The following is a 21,568-nucleotide window of genomic DNA, read 5'->3' on the forward strand; positions in this document are numbered from 1 at the left end:
ATAAGTCCTCACCCAGCAATGGCGCAGCAGTAATTCCAGCTCAAAGATATCCTTTGTAAGAAGAAGCCATTTTGAAACTGTGATTACCACAGGAGCCATTAAAAGCACAATTCATAAACTCGCTTTTGGAGGGGACGTAAAAGGGGGAAAACAGTCTACAAACGCTTGTTTACCCCCTAAAGATTTCTTTTAAATGATTAATATTATTTCACCTTCGTCTACACGGACCATGTTACTTTATACTAAGTGTAAGTTTTTAAGATGTCATAAAATCATTTGTCATAAATGTGAAGTGTTTTGATCAGATATTTTTAAAAACATATAATGTAAAATGGTATTATTTCTTGATTTCGTATAATTTGATCTAAAATAATAAAACATTATATTCTCTCAGAAAATGGATTTATTAGCAATGAATGTAAATTTTGAGTTCCTCAATTTAGCTTATATTTCATTAACTATTGCATGTGTAAATCACAGGGAAAAACAGCGAATTTATTTTTAAAAATGAAAGTTTATTGTTATTTAATGCTGGACGAAATATTTTTTTATTTTCACTTTTTATTACAAAAATGCTTTATTACCTTGAAAAAAGAAAGCTGTCCACTTCTTACAGAAGAATAGTCGATATATTTAGCAGTTACCTTCGAATTGATGAGCGAAATGCTTTTGACTAGAGCCTTTAGGAAGAAGAGGAAAGGCATGTTTGCATATTACTGCTTAAACAGATGCTACCAGACAAGCCTCGGCATTTTTTTCATGGTCAGTGTGCAGTTTCTTTTAAAAAAAGTTTTAGATTGAGACGGATAAATAAAAAACGAAGAATTTTAAAAGAAAGCCATTTTTTCTTTTTATAGGCGTTACATCCCCTCCCTTTGTAAAAAAGCAACCTGTATTTTAATGGATCCGAAGATGGGAATGAAAATGTTCCTTTTTCTTCAGCGTATAGGCCTGATTAAAACATTGCATCAGAATGTTAAGGTAAATATTTTTTATGTGTATATATATATTGATATTTATCTAAGTGGCTAAACCCCTTGGGTATTAACATGTGATGCAGCTTTTTTGTCAATTTAATTGAAGTACAAATATGAAAAGATCATGGAAAGTCCTGACAAGTACAGAAATAAAATATGTCCTTGATGCAAGGTCAAAGAGATTTACTTACCTTGTGAGCTGATAAAAGTTCATTTTAAAGACATAGTGAAATGAGATAATTGATTTTCATTATGTTGAAAGTGAAATGTTACTTATTTTAGCCAAAAGTATTGTGATACCACTATTTATTTTAACTTATTGGAGAAAAACAAAATACCAGAGATAAAAATGGGTTGTCATTTTCTTGTATCCTCAACACTAAACGTCTAATTTAAAAATGTTGTTCTCCCAAATATTATTTTGTAAAATTACTGTTTTCAAGAAGGGGAATAAGACTTGAGCTGCTTTGGCATTGTGTAAGAAGCCAACAATGCCTGTTGTTATGCTTTTCTATCATTTGCATTTTAAATCGTGGCCTGTTGATTTGTTTGTTGAAACATGAGAAGCTATAAGTTGTTTGATTAATCTTTAATGGAGGAAACAAATTGCATGCAGACAAAATAACTGAAAAGACAATAGGTACATAAATCATAAAATATTACCTTTAAAGTATAAATTCATTGAAGCATATGTTCTTCACCAAACTAACTAGTGATGACAGTTCAAAATTGTGAGTTATTTTAAACTGAATTCATTTGTAAAGAAAAGAATAAGAGAAAAAACTTACACAGAGCTACATCATTACTTGGCCATTTTAGTGTGCACTCAGAAATGTTGTGCAGTTACAGCATTTGTTGAACACATATTGTTGGATTTGACCCTTAAAAGCATATTTACAACATCAAAACCTAAAACAAGCTTTTTTTTATTTACTAGATTTGACTTCTGAATTAAAACTGCTGATATATGGGTGTGCCCTGACCTAGTTAGGACCAAGATGGATTCCAGGAAGAAAATTAAAAAAAAATAATCAAAGGGATAACATCCAACATTTTTTATCTTCATTCTTCTTAAATCCTTTAAATGATGGCAGACATTACAACACACTGATATAGTCCATAAAGAGATGATGAAGTCAAAGATCCCTTTTGGAACAAAGGAGAATCATATATTAGCCATTCAGTTCCATTGCAGAAAAATGGCTGCTTGAGCCCTTGGCCTCCTCTTTGCTGTCTGGTGAAGGATGTCTCGGCTCAGCTTCTAATAGCAAGAGCTAAAATGGTAGCTTCGATCTGATTGGCCGTGGGAACACACTGCTGTTAACCAGCCAATTGCCCAAGCACTGCAAAATATCAGACAATGATCGCAATGGATACCCCAGTATCGCATACACAACAGCATACAAACATTTTTAAAACAAAAAGAGGTATAATGCAACACGTTCGTCAGGCTGCACGACGAAAAAGCAATATGTTAGCTGCTTTCTGATTGGCTCCTGCGACCTGAAACGCTTCTTTAATAAGTGAAATTAACGTAGAGTTAAGTGTACTCACGCTTCCTTAAAACTAACATAGTATTTTACAAATGCGTTCGTTATTCCCCTGTGTTTTTTTTAAAATAAGGAAAATACGGACACAATATCACTGGGGACTGGGTGGATTATAACCCGGTTCTCTTTATAGCCTCTAAAAAACTTGAGCCACCTATGTCCGTCTTGTTGAGAGGCAGTTTCCCCGTTTGCGTAAATCTAGGCGGTAGATTCAATGCGTCGTGGAAAGCCGGTGTTTTCGGCCAAACGCGCGATCAAGCGCAGAAATTATATTAAAGTGCTTCAGAAAAAATAGAAATCGCCGATTCGCTGCGCCTTTTGTGAAACAGGAGTATCGCACGGCCGAAATATTTGTCAAATCCGAGTAGCGAATGTGCGTCTGGAATGTAAGGCTAGGTGTTAGTATAGTGGTGTATTGTGGGAGAGACAGAAAGCGACCAGAGAGGCACACAATATGTGTTGGCTCGCAAAAAGGAGGCAGGATCCTTTAAAACCATGTAATGTAATCAGGGAAATGTAAAAGATCTCGCCGTTTTGGTAGAAAAAAAGACTCGATTGGAAATCTACACAATGTCCAAACCAGGAGAAAAGGCCAGGTTAAATGAAGACCACGGCAGAAAGCAGAGTTCAAGTGAGCTTGCTCTCTCTTTTTTTTCTCCTCTTCTTCTTATGTCTGTTTCGGTAATGGGGACCAGCTTCCAGTCCCCATTTTTTCGACTTAACCCGTGTTTATGTGTGCAAGCCAGCAAGTGCCGTTCATCATTTCCAGCACATCTGTTACGCTTTCACCTCGCCTTGTGTTCCCCTTTGCAGGTCTGGCAAACGGAATGGAGCACAGCAATCCAGTGTGCAGTTCAGGGGAGAAACGAAGTCACCATTGGAGAAGTTACAAGTTGATCATTGACCCAGCTTTGAAAAAAGGACCGCATAAACTCTACCGCTACGATGGACAGCATTTTAGCATGCCCGTGAGTAAACTCCTTTTTTTCAACACCAAGCCCGGAGCAGGGAAACGGGCGCTTTGTGCAGGTTAATTTGTTCGCTACACTGAAATGTGGTGGAAAGGCGCTGAACTAGTTCGCTACACAACACCTGACACACTGCATCAAAATGTCACTGTGCTGTTGTTACAAATGTTTCAGCCGGCTTCCCGGGTCACAATGGGAATGGCTACACTGGCGGTTGTTTTCAGGCTAACGCGTATTTCAAGGGATACTTTGTGTTTTTTTTTATGCAGCTTTTAAGTGGTTTTTTCCTCCCCCTGTTATTTTTATTTCTGCCGCCGTGTGGAGATCCGGAGACATCACGTCCATCGCACGCATCGGAGCTACACTCAGTTTTTTTTTAACTTTTGGGATTCACCTTTTTTAAAAATATATATATATTTCTTACAGAATCCGGGCATGCCACCCGTGGATACCGTCCGAGACCCCAGGATCGGTCGGCTGTGGACCAAGTACAAGGAGACAGACCTCCCGGTTCCGAAGTTTAAGGTAGACCCGGGGTGTCACACCCCTTGCTGAGCTTGTCAGATGTGACAGGCGCTCGTCTCTCTTCCCGGAGCCGGTCGGTTGGGATTTGTTTTGGCAGCAGCCCGTTGAAGGGGGCTAGACGGTCGTTTTAATATTTCGTTCAGTGTATTTACCGCCTCGACAGTTCCTCCGACTGGTTGTTGGCATTTATGTGTTCACGTCTACAATTCTGAAGGCTGAAGGCAATAGGATGAATGACGATTTTTTTTAAAAAAATAATTATGTTAAAAGCTTGCTTTTTTTGGGGGAAAAAAAAGAAAACTTCGGAAAGTAGCAGGTGCCAATTTGTAAACCGAGTTGCGTTTCAGACTGTTGTTTTTTTTTGTTTTAAAACATTCCGTACACCCCAACGGTCCTTATCTTGTGCTCTCATCTGAAACCTAGGTTTTATTTTCATTTGTTTATTTCATTTACAGATCGACGACTGTTACGTCGGCCCCGTGCCCCCGAAAGAGGTGACCTTTGCGAAGCTCAACGACAACATCAGGGAAGGGTTCCTGACGGACATGTGCAAGAAATTCGGAGAGATCGAGGAGGTCGAGATTTTGTATAATCCGAAAAACAAGAAGCACTTGGGAATCGCTAAAGTTATATTTGGCACAGTAAAAGCGGCGAAGGAGGCCGTTCAAAACCTCGACAACACTTCGGTTATGGGAAACGTCATCCACGTGGAACTCGATACAAAAGGTATGGCCTGCATCATATTTTTGTTTCGTAAAAATTAAATATCCCGTTATGATTTGCAGTCCATCGAGACGAACCCGGCCCATGATCGATACTGTAAAAGTTATCAGGTTGTGTACGTTCTTTCGAGTCACGTGTAGTAATCTACGTTGTCGGTTGCTAGGTAACTGGAGTAAGAGCCGTAGTTGTAAAAAAAAAAATCCTCCTACCTGGACTTTACTTCTGGGTTGCAAACGGAGATGAGTACAGCTGTATAAATCACGTTTATGACAGTTGCCGCTCAAATGAACAATAAACACCAAAACTCGAGTACAGTTTACATAGCCTGCGCACGTTTTGTAGAAGTAATTGACTGTAAGCACTAGTTTAGAAAATGTAAACTTGGCATGACACAGATGTCCAGGAATGCCGACGACTCCCTTTCAAATAATTCCGTATTTTAGGCAGTGCACATTAATTATTATACTTAATTAATTAAATGTCATACCATTGCTTATAAAAACACAGTTTTGAGTTGTGCGATAAGTATTTTGACCTTTTTGTTATTTGGGATTTCCTTTAAAACTCATCAATATTATTTTTCCGCTGTGCATGCGAAGTGCCCTGGTGATCGTTCTCTACAGAATTAGTTTTGCACAACTTTGAATTATTTGTATTGCTTCTCCGAATGTGTTCACGGTTTAATCAGCCGACGAGCAGTTACCGCCTTAAAGAGACAGCGTCTCTCTTCCCGATGGATACTTCGCAGATCGCCAGACGAAATGAGGTTTTCTTAACTTCCTAGTTTGTAAATCAAAATTAAGACAATAGGTTATTCAGTGGCAACCATACATATTCCATCGCATTGCCAAGCATTAAATAGATTAAATATTAATGCCCTTTTATGTTACGTACTGTAAATAGATTAATTCATTTTTCATAATCTGCCCTTTATTGGCGCTGCTTGTATTGAATCACGTTTTAGTTTTGTTTAAACTGATTTTAAGCCTGAATGCTCACTTTAATTGAGGCCAGTTAATCGTACATGGTCCAAGTATACAAATGTAACAAGTTGATTAAACTTTATGGAAAAACTACATCGCTAGTTGCAGTGTATCATAATATAAAACACTTGGGAAGTTGAATATTATAACTTTAAAGTACGTTCCATTTTGTGTGAAATATTTCTCGAATCCTCTTCTGATTTATTATATTTGAATGTCCACGTTATGTGTTCATATGTGTCAGATATTTAAAAAAATCGTTATTTATTCATGCATATAGTGATTGTGAAATTATAGAATTTCGTGCTGTTAGAAATTTTGTTTTATAATTGCACTTTCACGCCCTATTTTGGACATAAAGGCATAATATTATAAATTTTATTGCTAATTGAATTTAAGAGCAGATGGTATTCAGCCACTTTAAAAAACGTTTTATTATGTGGGTGTGGCATTCATACCTAGTTTTGCATCAATTCCTCCATCCATATGACTTAATTAGCGATTCTCTAGTCTGCATAATGTAGCAGTTACATTTGTGACCGATCAGTTATGGTTTATGGGTTTTACTATTAAAGTGACTGTCTTCAATCTTGCTTGTGCATTTGAACTGTCACTTTGATTATTTAAGCCAATGTTTAAATTAAATGACTATGACTGTGATCTGTAACTACCCCCCTTGTACAGTCTTTCTAGGAATACCTCAAGTTGTCAAATGATTTGTACATATTGACCAGTGTCAACGCAATTAAGGCACAACATTTTATCAGATATGCATGAACAGAGATGAAAATTAGAAAAATAATTAAATACTAAAATGAATAGAAGTAATGTAATAAAACACCTTCTTCTGTTTCTAGTTTTTTAAGAAGTCAGCCTTGTTTGGAATGATATGTTTAAAGTCTGCCACCAAGCCAGTGACAGGTGTACCTTTTCATCTCCGATGCAGAAAACAAGATTTTCACAGTCAAACATCCCCTCTGCTTTTGTGCAGGTGAAAATCGCATGCGATACTTTGAGCTCTTGGTCAATGGTATATACACCCCTCGCACACTGCCAGTAGGAAATGAGGATTCCCGTGACATCTCACCACGAAGTCTGAATGACACCGCTCAGGTAAGGGCTACATGCTTTAATGGGGAACTCCATGTTTCCCCGATTGTTTTATCAGAGAAATATTAGTGGCAAAAACATAACGTGGATTTTCGCTGTCTGGGTGACAGGGATGTTTGGTAAGAATTTGCAGACAAGGTTCTTTTGAGAGTGTGTCGTAAATGTAAAGCTAATAATTGCTCATGCTTATTTGAGTGATGCTTTTATCCTGAAGGACTGCACCAGTTTATACATCGAGGTATTTCACTGGACAACCGGGGTCACGTATCTTGGCCAAGGGTACAACAGCATTGTCTTGCCTGGGACTTGAACCCACAACCTTCCAGTTTAGTGTCCAGAACCCTAACCACTGCTCCACACTGATCTCGTGTATAAGATGTGTCATTACAAAGCTTCCTGAGAAAATCGAAACAGGCTGATACACGGAGAAGTTTGATATAAATATAAATACGATCATTTGTCTTTCAAATGATTGTCATATTTTAATTGTATGTAAAGACCTCTCACTTAGAGTTCTCCTTTGCTTCGGTTTGATTAATTCAAAAGAAAGTTTTAAATCTTTCAATTAATTTCTTTTCCTGCTGCAGTCTTTTTTCTGCAGTATTGACATTTTTGGTGGAAGGTCTCTTTCTTTAACCAGTTTCTTTGGTGACCTTTTCTTTTGCTTTCTTGAGGGAGAATAAAAATATTCTACGAACTGGGCTTTTGTAAAGGTAGTTAAGGGAAGTTTTTAGAACCCAGATATTTTAACAGACCCTGCAAGACCAATCAAGACTTTGTTTCTTAATGTGTTGTCCCGGCAGCTTCCAGCTGTCTTGCCTTGATTCCAGCTACCTAGAGTCTGATATCGTTTTGTGAGATTTTAGAACACAGACATATTGAATTCACTTTTAGTCACAATCCGATTCAAACCACGGTTTACGGAGTCAATAGGCGGGAGAAAATCGACTTAACCTCCGACACTGTATCATCTTCTTATTGGAACTCTTCTGAAGATCAAAGTTAAGGCAACGCACCAGTGAGTACCAGTAGATGGGAGTCAAGAGTTTAAATCAGTGCAGAGCAAAGCGCAGTCTTACTTGTTCATTTGTTATTGTTGGGTTTCCTCTGCATTGGCCATTTTCTTTCTCTTTTCACTTAAGTTGAGTTCTTGGATCCTTCCCGTAAATGTAATTAATTTGTAACCGTTTCTTTTCCATGCGGAGACTACTACAACCCATTCCTCCTGTTCAGCTACATCTGTCATTGTTTGAATGATGTTTTTCTGTTGTACAAGATTTTGCGCTCGTTTGGCTGTCTGTTTCGTTTTTCAAAAAACAAAAGAAGCAGTTTTAGTTAATTGCAGCTCAATTTAATTTTTAGTCACAAAGACAGAAATCCTCAAAGGCAACAGAGGAGATTAACCCTTTAATTAATTGGGTGAATGTAACAGGAGCAGGTTTCTCAACCTGCCAATCAAAATGCTGCTTTTTTTCCAGAAGTGCAGATTTGTTACCCAGAATCAGACAAGACACCCGATTTCAAAATGCGACATGTTTTGTACTCTGCGCAGTCCATAGGCCAAGTCTCAGTTTGAGATGATAACATCACTTTTTTCAAAACTCCAGATTGTTGGTCGTATTGACCAGTAAAAGCTCATTGATCGCTGATCGTGGGTGCCAGCCTGCATCTGGTCACTAGCACACTCGCTGGGGCTGCGCCTGTGGCGGCTCGTTGTTTGCTGAGCTGGGTGGGATGGGGAGGCCAGGACTCCCCTGGCTCACAGCGACCCCTGTGGCCCCCCTGGGACACTGCAGGCATGCGGTGCTGTCTGTGGGGGGGGCACCCCTCCCCCTGTCGGGCACAGGACGGCGCTGCTTTGAGGTGTTAAAAGACAGGTGGTGCGAAGAGGGGCGTGCCGCAGGTGTCTGCCTGCACTTCCTCCTTTCCAGCCGTTAATGGAGATGTGACCAACACCATTGGCAACTCCAAATGAGGTGGGCAGGACAAAATTATTTCACAGTTGCGATTTTTAAAGGCTAATTCTGAAAGCCGATAGAATTTAAAAGGCTTTGGGGATTTTAGATTTTCAGTTTGACTTTTCCAAGTTCCCACTGTTTCTATCTAATCGGAATCTCTCTGCATTAAAAGGCAACGTGTTTGCCACCCAGCAGAACGGCCGTGTGTTGGCTGCACATAAACGGTTTTCAAAAAGCGAAAGAAGCTTTCTGGTGGCAGAAGTGTACGCATTTGTTCCCGGTTGTTTTCTGTCTCTTCCACTGAAGTTTATTTTCGCTTTCTTCAAACTGCTCTGAAGGAACCCAGTTACTGCCTGCTCTGACTTAAAAGGGAAGCTTGTCCAAGATAAGGGCAAGTAAGTGTGGAGGACTGTGTGTTCCTGCTGGGGCCTGGAATGACTTGAAACTGACAGGCCTATCTTTAATCCTGTTTATCATTGCAGCGGGTGGTACAATGGGGCCCATTTTGGGATGTCCGACAATTCCTTGTTTTCATCTGCCAGTGATAATGAGTGTAATAGTTTAAGTTCAAATTTTACTTTGATCATCTTTATATGACCACTCTTGGCATGATAAGCCTTCTTCAGCCTCTTGCTGTTGGATTTTCAGCTTAACTGTTTTATTTGATTCAAATTGTATTATTGCTAATTTTTTTTAATATACCCATCCAATATAAAATCCCCAGTATCTTTTGTCACATCTCCACTCCACGTTATAAGATCACTGCAACTGCTTAGATCTTAGATAGCTTTATTGACCACGGCGGACCTTGACTGAATGCCTTTGCGTTGATTTATATTAATTTGATTTTCAATCGAGAAATTTTGAGGATAAGTCAAATGCACTCCTCCCTTGTTTTCATTGGTATTTAAACTTAAGTGTCGGCGGGACATTTCTCAGTCCGGCAATATCAGAGTCTGTAATTGCAAAGTGCATAATGTAATTGGTGTAGAGGTTCTTAGGCTCGTCAAAACCTCGGAAAGCAAAACCAGGCAGGTGACAGACTTCTGTTACGGTTATTTGGCTGGATTTCTTTAGTACTGAACCAAACAGAAGCTGAAATATTCCTTCACATTCAACCTGATCCGTTGTTGCACAGAAGTCGTTGAACAGTATTGTTTTTCCTTGCCCTGTCGCTGGTCTCGCTGGCGTGCGTCAGCGCGGTGCAGATTGAGCCCAGTCGGCACGTGACTCCTTTCTATTTTGTCCCCCCCACCTCAGGCTGGTGAGCCCGCCAAGCGTCTGTCTGAGGGCAGCTCCTCGGCGGTGGGCAGCTCGGCCACGCCGAACAGCAGCAGCACCCCGTTCTCGCAGGACACAGCCTACTCCAGCTGCCGGCAAGACACGCCCAACTCCTACGGGCAGTTCACCCCCCAGTCCCAAGGTACACCGCTCACCCCCTGTCTGGGGGGTACCCCCTTCTCTCAGGACTCCAGTTACTCCAGCCGGCAGACTACCCCGGCGTACCAGCCCAACCGGGCAGAGAGTTCCACAGGGTACAAGTCCAGGAGGCATGAAACCAAATTCCAGGACGCCTACAACCGCAGGCCTGAGCGCCATTACGTCCACAACACCACAGGGCCCTACCGGGGCTCGGAGCAGACGTCCTTCTCCAGCCCGTCCTTCAAGCCCCACTCGGTGCCCGCCGAGCCCACGTCGGCTTACACCCACACGCACACCCCCCCACCTCCCGTCGCCCACCCGGCCTCCTATAAGTCAGCCTTCTCCCCGTATCAAGCGCCCCCGCCCCCCGTGTATCCCCACACGGTGGAGCCGCCCTTCCACCCGACGCCCCGAGAGCAGGACTACAGGAGGCCCGCCCCCCCGCCCGCCGCGGAGCCCTTCGCCCTCTCCGGCGCCAGCGGCGGCCTTGACTTCGTGCCGGTCAAGGAGAAGCCGGAGACGCCCCCCCTCCCCGAGCCCCCGCCGCCGAGCGAGTCTGTGGGCGCCGCGCCCCCGGGCGGCCGGACCCCAGAGCGCAGCGAGACCCCCGGCACCCCCACCTTGGAGTCGGAGATGCGCAACAGCCTGGACTCGCGGATCGAGATGCTGCTAAAGGAGAAGAGGACCAAGCTCCCCTTCCTGAGTGGGAGAGACTCGGACAACGAGATCCGCATGGAGGGCAGCCCCATCTCCTCCTCGTCTTCCCAGCTCTCCCCCATCCCCCCCTTCACCGGCAACTCCCAGCCTGGCTACCGCGGGCCCACGCCCACCTCGCGCCCCTCCAGCACTGGCCTGGAGGACATCAGCCCCACCCCGCTGCCGGATTCGGACGACGACGAGCCCGTCCGCGGCACGGCCTCCCTTGTTAACCGATCCGGGGCCGCGTCTCCGGCTGACTTCAACGGGCAGCTGGGGAAGACGGACTCGTCGGAACCGAAGGACTCCGTGTCTGGAGACCAGACACCCACTGCGGAAAAAATGGATGTGGTGAGTTATTCCGTACTGCCCATCATTCTTAGTTTCAGGTGGCTGTGTGTTCATTATCTGCTCCTTTGGAATTATCATTGGAGCGTTGAAGACTTATGAGCCATTTCTTTTCCTGAGTGGGGGAAAAAACACCCTTAAGAAAGCAGTGTTGTAAAAGCTTGTTATAAAGCAAGAGAATCGCACGCAGTTGAAAGTGCACTGAGAATAAAGCCTGAGAAATCCAGTGGTGATGTACGGAGGAGAAGGTGACACGTTCACAGTGCGAAGCTCTTGCTGAGAGAGCAGACTCCGCACAGGGGGCTCTTGAAGTAAGTGTCGTTATACCAGCTGCCTGAAACTAAGGCCTTTGTGGTCTGACCATGTTATCCCAAGATGCGCTGCAATGTGGTTAATCTGATGTAACAGCTTTTAGAGAAAGGAAGGAGGAAAGGTAAAGCACACCGATAAAATCTCCACCAGTGCTGTGTCTCGGGGAGAGCACCTTCAGAGCAGAAGAAAGAAGAAAACATAATTCCTGCCTTTTGCCAATCGTACAGCTAACAAAGAAGAAATTGATTTATGGCCTCAGTCCCCTTAAGCTTAGTTTTGGAAAACGGTTGTTATTTTTTATTACTTACCCATTGCCTTTTCCAATGCATTTAGTTTCTTCATATTTTGGAGCAGCTTTTAAGTCAGTAATGTTTCAAAACATTCACCTACAATGCCTTAAACATGTTTTATTTTAGCTCAATTACCATTCTTGAAAGAATAATATGACGCAGAGCTTAAAAATAAGAATGAATATCATTCTTTACCAGCAAGTATTATTTAAACGATTTCCTTCTTTGTGTTTCTTGTGCATACAAGTGGGTTAGAGTATACAAGACCAAGAGCAGGCTGCTGTGAAAAGAGTTCATTTATATTTTAATAGCAGCACAAAGGAGACGTATTGAAGTCTGCAGAAATACAGGAAAAACCAAAAATAAAGTCTTCAGTTTCCTTACATGAAAAAAATTTATTCATCCCAGATGCTCTGCCCTTTTTCCATTATAACTCAGTATTTCAGGCGTGCAAAATGGTTGTTGTAACTGTATGCATTCTGTAAAAATTAATTACATTTTGGGAAGCTGAAAGTGCATGTGTTTTATCCCTGGAAATTAACGGACCAAGGAACTGTAACTCTGCATCTACTGCAGTTAAGAATCTCCATGTAGTTTCACACAGTTCCTGTTAGATTGTGTAGAACTTTAAAGCAGTGATATTGATTCCTGCTCCTGGTGTGTTGCAGAGCACTAGGATTAGCAGCTATCTTACAGTTTATCAATTAATAAAGATCTGGAATTAAAGGGAGTATAGCCCAATTAAGCAAATGACTTAATTGGAACCAGTTATTAAGAGTCCAGAGTTATTGAAAACCAGGATATATGGTGATGCTCCAGGCCAAGGATAAAATATCAGTGCTATAAAGAATTAGGAGGGAAATTCACTTTTGTGTTAAATCTTAAACATATCATTACCATTCACTCCAATAGAATTATTGGGAGGAAACACATGACAGCCCTTCCGCTGATTTCCAGTTATTCATTTCACCATTTATATACTTTTGAAGCCAGATTCAGTTATTTGTTTTTATTGATGTCCATGTATTTGGTTTATCTCTTTCTCCCAGGGTGACACATAATGGCAAAAGTGAGATGAACAGAGAGCCTTATTAATTTTGTCACATAGACCATTAAATAGAGTGGCAGTTTCTAAAAGGGCGTAAGTGGGGTTTGCCAGCAAAAAACAAGCATGGACGACGGTTTTGTGAATTTGTTATCGCACCTTGGTGATCGCTCTGAGCTCAAGAGAGCTGTGTATTTTCGACCACAACATTTCAGAAACTCTGTGAGGGGGGAGGGCTACACTCTGATATCATTGTGAAGTTCTTAGACACAGTGCCCCTGCAGTCATGTCTCTGCAGACTAAAATGTCTGTGATGTCCCCTTCTGGGAAGCATACAACCAGTACACAAAATATATTTTCCAGAAGGGTGGATCTAAAAGCATTTGTGTATTTGTCTTGCAAGCTTGCAAGATGGCAGCAAAGTCATACAGGTTTAGCTGGACTGGGTATACCAAAATATCTCTTATTCCCCTCATCCGCTGGTGTCCCTGAGCCAGGAAGGCTCTGTATGGTACAGTTCCTGTTCCTCACGGTTTTCCACTGGCTGTTTTGTGGAGACAAACAGAAGCCAACCCATAAACTTCCAGCCTCCCACTGGCTCAATAGCTGGCATGCCAGTGGGCATGGTAAGTGACTTTCATCATTCCGTTGCTTCATTCAGCACATTAGAGAGGCAAAGAGTCAGTTTCCGCCCTGGTCTGCTGTAGTATTGCGGTTTCCTCTTGTTACAATCTGGGAAGATTCCAGTAGTCAAGAGTAGAGCTGGAGTCTTCAAAATGAAAAGGTGCGTGTTCAGTTTCAGTTGTTATTAACTATAATGTACATAAACCAAATAGTGTATAAAAAAAAATGAAAATTAACACCAGAGTTGCGTAAGTGGAAAAGGTGTATTAAAGTCAGTGCAGATTTGCAATGTCATGAGGTTTACTCGCTGTTTAATCAAGGAATAACTTGCAGGTAGTGATGAGCTTGGCATGCATGGAGGTGACTTGGATATTGGAGCTGGTTGCAAACAAAGACTTGATGTGCAGGCAGGTGCAATCAGAAAGTTTGTATAGGTGTCAAAGCCTTGTCCTTCTCAGTGTGTTAGCTTCAGCCTTGAAGTAAGAGCTGTGGGAGTTCTCTAGAGCAGCAAGTTGCATTTGATGAAAGGCGGAGTTGATTTTTAGCACTGAAGCATCTCTTCTCTAGTAGCCTGTGTCTTGAACCACAACATGGTTCAAACACTCAAGTGTGGGGGAGGGGTGCTCGGGCACATACCTTTTATTTGCCCTCTGAAAACTGAGAAAGTAAGAGGGGTGTCAAAGAGCTCTTGCAGTGCCAACACAAACAGCTCCACTTGGGCAAAAAAGATTTTCCATAAAGTTTGTTTTGGTGTTTTAGTAATCTGGATTATTTGAACATGGTTAGTAAAATAACCAGTTTGCTTCCTTTACTGTTTACAGTTTGCTGTTGAAGAGATAACAGTCCAGTGAACAGCCTTTTTACAGCCTCAGTGCAAAGTACTTGTGAAGTATGAAATGCAAAATGTTGCTTCTCAAAGACCTGCTGCACGTTTGCATTTGACTCAAGGCGCTGAATTCCTTTCTATATCCTGGTCATTCAAAACATTCTAGAGGGGGAAAAAAGGTGGCTCAACTTCTACGTGGTCTTGTAACAACTGTAGTTCTGTGTTGTGTACTTTTTTTTTCCTCTTTCTTTGGAAAGTAGGATTGCAGTAAGACTTTCATTTTGCTTGTTGGACTACAGAAAAAGAACTCTGGCAGGCCCAAAGAAAAGCTTGAGTCCTGGAGTCCTTCAAGGGCATGCCAGGTGATCAGAGCATCAGACTGTGCAGGAGGAGGACAGTGGAAAGCAGTCGAGCACACATACTTTGAGATTGATTGCTTTCACCTAGATACTGGAGGTATGGATTTGCAGCCTCTGTGGGTTTGCGGAGAGAGGTTTGCACACAGTAATCAGTGATTTCAGACCTCCGTGCGATATAAATAGCTGTCACATAAAGGAGCTTCATTAAGCCCGCTTGTTTATCTGGCGTAGACTAATTTAGGTTTTTAATTTGCCCTTATCAGTGAAATAATGTCAACTAAGAGACTCGCAATGGTAAAAAAAATCCCCGATAATGAAAGCAGAGTAGAACAGAGAGAGTTTTCACTGTTAAGGAGTAAGCTATGCTAATTGCGTCCCGCTGTGCTAATGAAGTGAAAGGAAGCAGAGTGCAGAGCGGTGTGTGGGGAGGCGGTGTCTCTGCTGTGGTGAAGGTGTGTGCCTGGTTTTACTTTCGTTTCTCATTGCATCATGTTTCCTGGCTCGGCTCATGCGAGCCCGTGACCAGGCAGATGGAAAGTTGTACCCCATGGCGGTTTTACAACAAACCAGCGAGCATTTTTGGTTTTCATGGCCTGCACACAGAGCTCCTGTTCACTAATTTCAACCCCGTAGAAAAAGGATCGTTTTTTTGTTTTCTGTCTCATACCACAAGATCATATGCATGGCTGCGTGCATGTCATTTGTGTTATTTTTCTGTAAACAACGCTTGACTCCAAAAAATAAGTGGTTTGTTTAGGTTCACACCAGGACAAAGGTCATTTTAAGATAAAAGGCAGTTCTTTGACTTGGCGGCACACTTTGCTGTATCATTGACTGTATTGTTTAAGACCGAATTTGACGGCAGGTAATTTTACACGTAAAGTAAAGTAACCAAAGCTATATACTTCTGTCATGTTCAAGAAGTGCACCCCTTTTGTTATGTTAAATGCGGGAGAATTAGACAAACTCATCCTGTTGTGTTTTCAAGACAGATTAATGTCATAAACTGTACAGGTGTAAGCAACAGCGAAGCATTTGCATCAGCTGTTCCATATTGAAAGTTCTTTACAGTATTAGTTTTATAGTGATCCTGGACTTTCTTGTTGAGAGATTCCCGTAGGAGACAAGCTTGAAAAGGAGCTTCCTGTGTTTTGCAGAGCTGCTAGGAGAAACCGTTGATGTGTAGCAGTATGTTAGAATAGGCCGTTAAAGCCTGTTGCCTGCTGTGATTAAAGACAAGGCTCTGAAAGGGTTAAGGAAAGAAATGAGACTGTCGGATGTGAAGATACTGCAGGGCTGCTTAGGCTGTCAGTGAGAGTCTGGTTGGATGGGCTGGAAACACAGGAGAAGGCTGCCGTTGCTGTGAGGACCAGTGGGCTCACTGTGATAGTGTTCACCCGGCACGCAGGCTGACTCATAGCTGTCTGATCATGAAAGGGAAATCCCCATCCATGTGGCTAAACCACAGCAAGAGGATCGCAGAGACTCAGGTGCTCTCTGCTCCTCACCAGCTCCTGACTGTCTCTCTCTGACAATTGTGTGGCAGCCGTTAACAGATTTGAATCAATTTACACAGGGCTGTGGATTGGTTTCCTTTTTTTGTATGCACTCTTTAGTCCTTTGTACTTCTGCAAAACCCCCATAGACGTTAAAATGATGAACAAGTTCCTTTATACACTCCAGGGGAGAGGAATGGAAGAACAGGCTGCAGTGGGGGGTTTCAAATCAGGGGAAATGCAGATGATATTTTCTGATCTGCTATAGGAGCACATTTCTAACTTTACACATCAGGTACTCGCAGAGGCTGTTTTATTTCTGGTGTTAAGCTGTGTGTACTTAGTCACTCCCATAATTCACTATGCAATCAATACCCCCTCTTGCTGTTTAAATAAACAGTCCTCTTGCAGGTGCATTGAATCTGACTGCCCTTGTCTATTCATTGACATGCAGCCCAGCCTTGCGGCCCTACAGGAACAACCTCATTGTAGACAAGGCTGCAGCATTCAGTGTTTCAGTCTGTTTTGGATTAAAATTTTGGTCACATATTTTTTACTGTCCGGCATTTGTAGCTTCATTTTGTTTTTGTTGAAACCTGACTTTGAGCACCAGCGTGGATTTCCAGTTAAGCATCTGAGAAAGCTGGCCATTGTTCTCGAGATGCAGTGCTTTTCCCTGCTGGTGAATTCCCTACAATAAGACATCAATTTCAGACAGTAATAAGGCCGTTGTGTCTGTTTTACATGAAGTTGTGCATGGAATCACATGTGTGTTAACACAGATACACGACCCCCCACATTTTCAGATTTGTTTGTATAAATGTATCATTTGAGAACAAGGACACTACAGATAAGCATCAACCCTACAGGAATAAAATTAATGTATGCATTGAGCTTGTATAATTCAACACCTTTTGATATTAATAGGCAACAGTCATGTCATTCATAAATAAAATGTTTTAATTTTAATAACTATAGTTTACAGATGTAGTGATGGGTAGAATTACAAGAAATAAAACTGGAGAATCTAAAGTCAGTTTATTTATGGCTGAATTTGAACCCTTGGACTGACCAGCTCCACCTGTTGTGTACAGTCTAGACACCACAGCACTTTACAATTCAGAGGCAGTTTGCTCGTGATTTCAGGTTCGAGTTCAAAAGTACTGCCTTCTTTTTACAGGGCATGTGTTATGTGTTTTGCATCTTTTGCTATTGATATGTTGAAATCTCCATGAAGAAATGAGTCAGTAAAATTAACGCTGACAAAACACTTTCTAATCATTTCAAGATAAATATACATTCTTGGCTTGTCTGATCTTTTCTTTTCCATTAATGGTTTTGGTTTGGTCATCTTAGCTTTTCATTCAGGCACTAGTAAGCTTTGTAGTCTTATATTTTTTATGTATAATATTTTTGTTTTCGATTTTTTGAGGTAGTGATTGCTTGGCAAACTCACAGGCTTGGCTCACTACTATAGTCCCTACTCATTGATATATATATATAATTACAAAGCTGCAGGTAGACTGCAGAATTCCTAGTATCAATTGATTTTTTTCCCCCCTCTCTCACTGTCATAGTGATGGTATTGGTTGTAAATTGTTAGGGCATCAAAGTGTACCACCAAAAATCAAGACTTTCTCCAAATGGCTATTGAAGTGTTGCACACAGATTCCTGCTACTCCGGGAATAGGATAAACCAGGATGCCAGTGTGGTATGGAGGGCTACAGCATAATGGCGTGCTTTTTTTTCTCTATATCTGTGAATAGTTCTTAGCATATGGTGGAGATTCTTTAGGAAAAAGAATGAAGTCCTTGTAGTCCTCGAATGACATGATTGTAGCTGTATATGAACACACTTGCATTAAACAGTCTGCTGGTTCCTAGTCTCTTGGGATTCTTTTAGACAGGATAACCTCTTGGGTAGCAGACACTGAGGTTTTTTTTTTGTTCTGTTCCGTGATGGTAGAGTTGCATATAGCATTTGAAGAAAGCAGACAGCACATGGGTAATGTCAATGAGGTGTTAAATCCAAGCAAACAAGATCCTTTCCAGACCGATAAAGACCAAGAAAACCACCCTGGTCACTGCCTGCCCTGGGGGATGTGTGGGATGTGGTTACTAACTTTCAAACACATTTGGATGCTTTCCAGGGACTTCGTTACTTAGTTTTTTTTTTGTTTGGTACATCCCAAGTAGCCTTCTTTATTCTCCCATCATTCACCACAGAATCGAAAAAGGACTATGCGAAATAATTGACTTAGCTTTCTATTTTGCATTACCAAAAAAATAGTGCAGGTAAGAAGGCCCTCTAGATGAATGGCTTGCTTTGCATTTCTTCCTCTAACGAGGTAATAAAAGTATAATTAATGGCATGATAGTCCTTATGTAATAGGAAGGAATGTTATGCAGAGGAATAATGTAAATTATATTTAAATCATTCATTTTAAACACAGGGTCATAACACCTTAAGTATAGAGTCAGCTTTCAGCTTTTCAGAGAACATTTCCTATTCATTCATATTGGCATCTGAACCTTGTTAATCAGATGAGTTTAGCAGACTGCAAGTTAAGTCTCTTAAAAACACTGCTCAAGTCATTCCTTAGAGCTCATCATTGCACAACAGAACTGTTTAGCAATGTATTCAATTCTATGCATTTCCCTGTCTGGAAACAGGAAATTGGAGCTGAGCTGGTTTAGAGGTTGAGAAACTAGTGGAAAATAAAGTGCTTTTACTTCCTGTTTCTCTCTGTTCCAAGAGTGGTTCACTATAAAAGAAAATACTAGTGAGGCAGGTTACGTTTTTCAGTATTTATTCTAGGAAGGCAATCACCTTTGTGACTCATTGCTTTATCAGAGACAGAAAACAAGTTAGCTCCAGGTGCATATTTACTTAGGGTGAAGTCTAATGCTTTCATTCTGAATTTCTCCAAGTACCATTGTTTCAACCTATATTTTTCCTCTAGGCATTTGTTGCCACTCCCTTCAATCAATTCTGTCCCTTCAGGTTAATTTTTACCTGCCAGATATATTTTCTGCTAATATTGAGCACTGTATATCCACATGCATAAAATTGGTGCCCCATGCTGTCTTCACTTTGCGCGCTGGTCTCAAGCACATTCAACAAATTCTCGTGTGCAGTGATGATTTATAGTGTGCTCAGTTATGCTCCAGGGCATTTACGGGCTCAATCTGAGAGTAATGTGTCCCGTAATGTGGGATACGACAGCAGACTTCCAGCCTCACAGTGTGATTCAAGCTGAGGTGGCAAGGTTACTGCGTCCTCATCTCAACTGGTCAGATGTGAAAGTGTTTCCTGGCGTTATGTGTCTCCTGAAGCTGTTTACACCCTGATCTTTTGTCTCAACTGAATTATTCATTGTTGTCATTTATGCTTGATTAATCAAGAGTAATAGCCTTTCAAAGAACCTCCTGGAAAGCAGCAATATCTAAGACACTAGTTTACTACTTGTTGGAAAGCAAAGTGAGATTTTAGTGGTAAACCAATGAAGAAAACTCAATCGCAATACCTGCAGGTACTCTTTATTTGATGAAAAGCTTGATAACATCCATTTGTCTGACTGCCCTTCCTTCTCAGGAGTATTAAATGCATTGTTGATTCACCTACATCTTTAGGTTCTCTTGTAAGGGCCAGGACAAGGTGGCGTGTCGGATAGCATAGTGAGGTGGGGTGGCTAGGGTCAGCTAGTTAAAATGATGAGGACATTGGCATAATGGAATCATAAATGAGCCCCAGGTGTTGATGAAGGTCAGTGAGTGCAGTGGATTGTGAAGCATATGTCATGCTGAAAATAGTACCGACTTCAAATAATCACCTTGGAACCAGTCTTACTGTGCTGTTGATTATATGAACTCTCTTTCACTTTTCTTGCTTTCATTTTCTTGCTCTCAAAAGTGTTCATTTATTCATTAGCATCTGTCTTAATAAAGTGTATATTGCTGAGGCGTATAGTCTGTATGCTTTTTGGTTAACAAGCAAAACCTTGAAACTAACAGGATTTTTGCTTTTTGACTGAATTTGCTTTTATAGTTTTTAACTTATTTAAGTAGTGAGTGTTTGAAGCTTCATCAAGTCTTAAGAAGATGACACCATTAAGGGAGAGGGTGTCTCATGTAGAAGATCTGATTTTTGTTCATTCTGTTTCATGAGTGCAGTATTCTCTGTATGATCCAGAATGAGGCAGCCGATTCGAAAAGGAATAAGACATGACGAGATGATTTCCTGTCTTCCTCTCGCAGGGCAACCACTCCTCTGGTGAGGACATGGAGATCTCCGACGACGAGATGCCCGGCACGCCCATCACCAGCTCCGAGTGCGTTGTGGTCAACTCCTCGGTCTCCTCCTCCGTCATGCCGCAGGCCATTCCCATCCCTCCCCCTGGCTTCCCGCCCCTCCCCCCTCCGCAGCCTGGCTTCCCACTGCCGCCCCCACACCTGCCCCCGCCCCCCGCACATCCTGCCGTCCCGGGCCCCCACCCCCCGCTGCCCGGGCCCCCAGGCGTCCCACCCCACCCCATGCTCCACACACTGCACCACTACCCCCCGAACATGATCCCCATGATGCCCATGGACCTGATGACCTGCCTGCCCCAGTGGGGCAGCATGCAGATGTCCTTCCAAATGCAGACCCAGATGCTGAGCCGGATGATGCAGGGCCAGCGGGCGTACCCCTACCCTCCTTTCATGGGCGGCGGAGGCGGGGGTGGGATGCAGTTTGGGAACCCCTATCGCCCCTTTACCATAGGCGGCGGGCCGGCTGCCAATGTGACCCATGGGTACCCCTGGCCTCCGCTGCCTAAATTCAACCCCTCGGTGCCCCCTCCTGGGTATGAGCCCAAAAAGGAGGACCCCCACAAGGCCACAGTGGACGGCGTGCTGATGGTCATCGTCAAGGAGCTGAAGTCCATCATGAAGCGGGACCTTAACCGCAAGATGGTGGAGGTGGTGGCCTTCAGGGCCTTTGATGAGTGGTGGGAGAAGAAGGAGCGGTCAGCCAAGGTGGGTTTTCCGGCCAAAAGCATTGCTTGCTCCTGTTTTCTGTTTAAACAGGTAGCGTCTGAGGAGCATCACGTGTGAAACTGGTGTTCCTGGTGAAGGTAAAGGCAAGGGTAGGGTGGTTGAAGAGCAGTTCGGAAAATAGTAACATCTCATCTCTCAAGGTCTGGCTGTAGACGCAGAGAGTGTCAGAGCCCTTTTGATCCACAGGAGAATGTTCTGCCATTTTTCTGGAAGTTATTTGAAGTGTGAAAAAAGGATGTTGAAAAGAGAACTATGCCTGTGCTTACAGCAATTTTTGCTTTTTCAGTTACACATACTGTTGGAAAAAGCAGTTGTGGTT

General features: G+C 42.3%; 1 protein-coding gene across 3 annotated transcripts in view; it reads left to right on the forward strand.

The window, feature by feature from the left end:
- The first annotated feature begins 693 nt into the window (after window positions 1-693).
- Window positions 694-21,568, forward strand: part of setd1ba (SET domain containing 1B, histone lysine methyltransferase a) — a 35,931-nt gene continuing 15,056 nt past the window's right edge. For 2 of the 3 annotated variants that reach the window (XM_069182351.1, XM_069182352.1), the window contains exons 1-7: window positions 2,967-3,158; window positions 3,341-3,495; window positions 3,922-4,020; window positions 4,476-4,746; window positions 6,718-6,834; window positions 10,050-11,263; window positions 20,470-21,228. In XM_069182351.1, coding sequence (XP_069038452.1) covers window positions 3,098-3,158; window positions 3,341-3,495; window positions 3,922-4,020; window positions 4,476-4,746; window positions 6,718-6,834; window positions 10,050-11,263; window positions 20,470-21,228 — 2,676 coding nt within the window. In that variant the 5' untranslated portion in view covers window positions 2,967-3,097. Of the gene's footprint in view, window positions 763-857; window positions 982-2,966; window positions 3,159-3,340; window positions 3,496-3,921; window positions 4,021-4,475; window positions 4,747-6,717; window positions 6,835-10,049; window positions 11,264-20,469; window positions 21,229-21,568 lie in introns of those variants that run through there. The other variant, XM_069182353.1, reaches the window with a different exon arrangement.

Source organism: Lepisosteus oculatus, chromosome 22 (genome assembly GCF_040954835.1).
Source record: "Lepisosteus oculatus isolate fLepOcu1 chromosome 22, fLepOcu1.hap2, whole genome shotgun sequence".
Classification (NCBI taxonomy): Eukaryota; Metazoa; Chordata; class Actinopteri; order Semionotiformes; family Lepisosteidae; genus Lepisosteus; species Lepisosteus oculatus.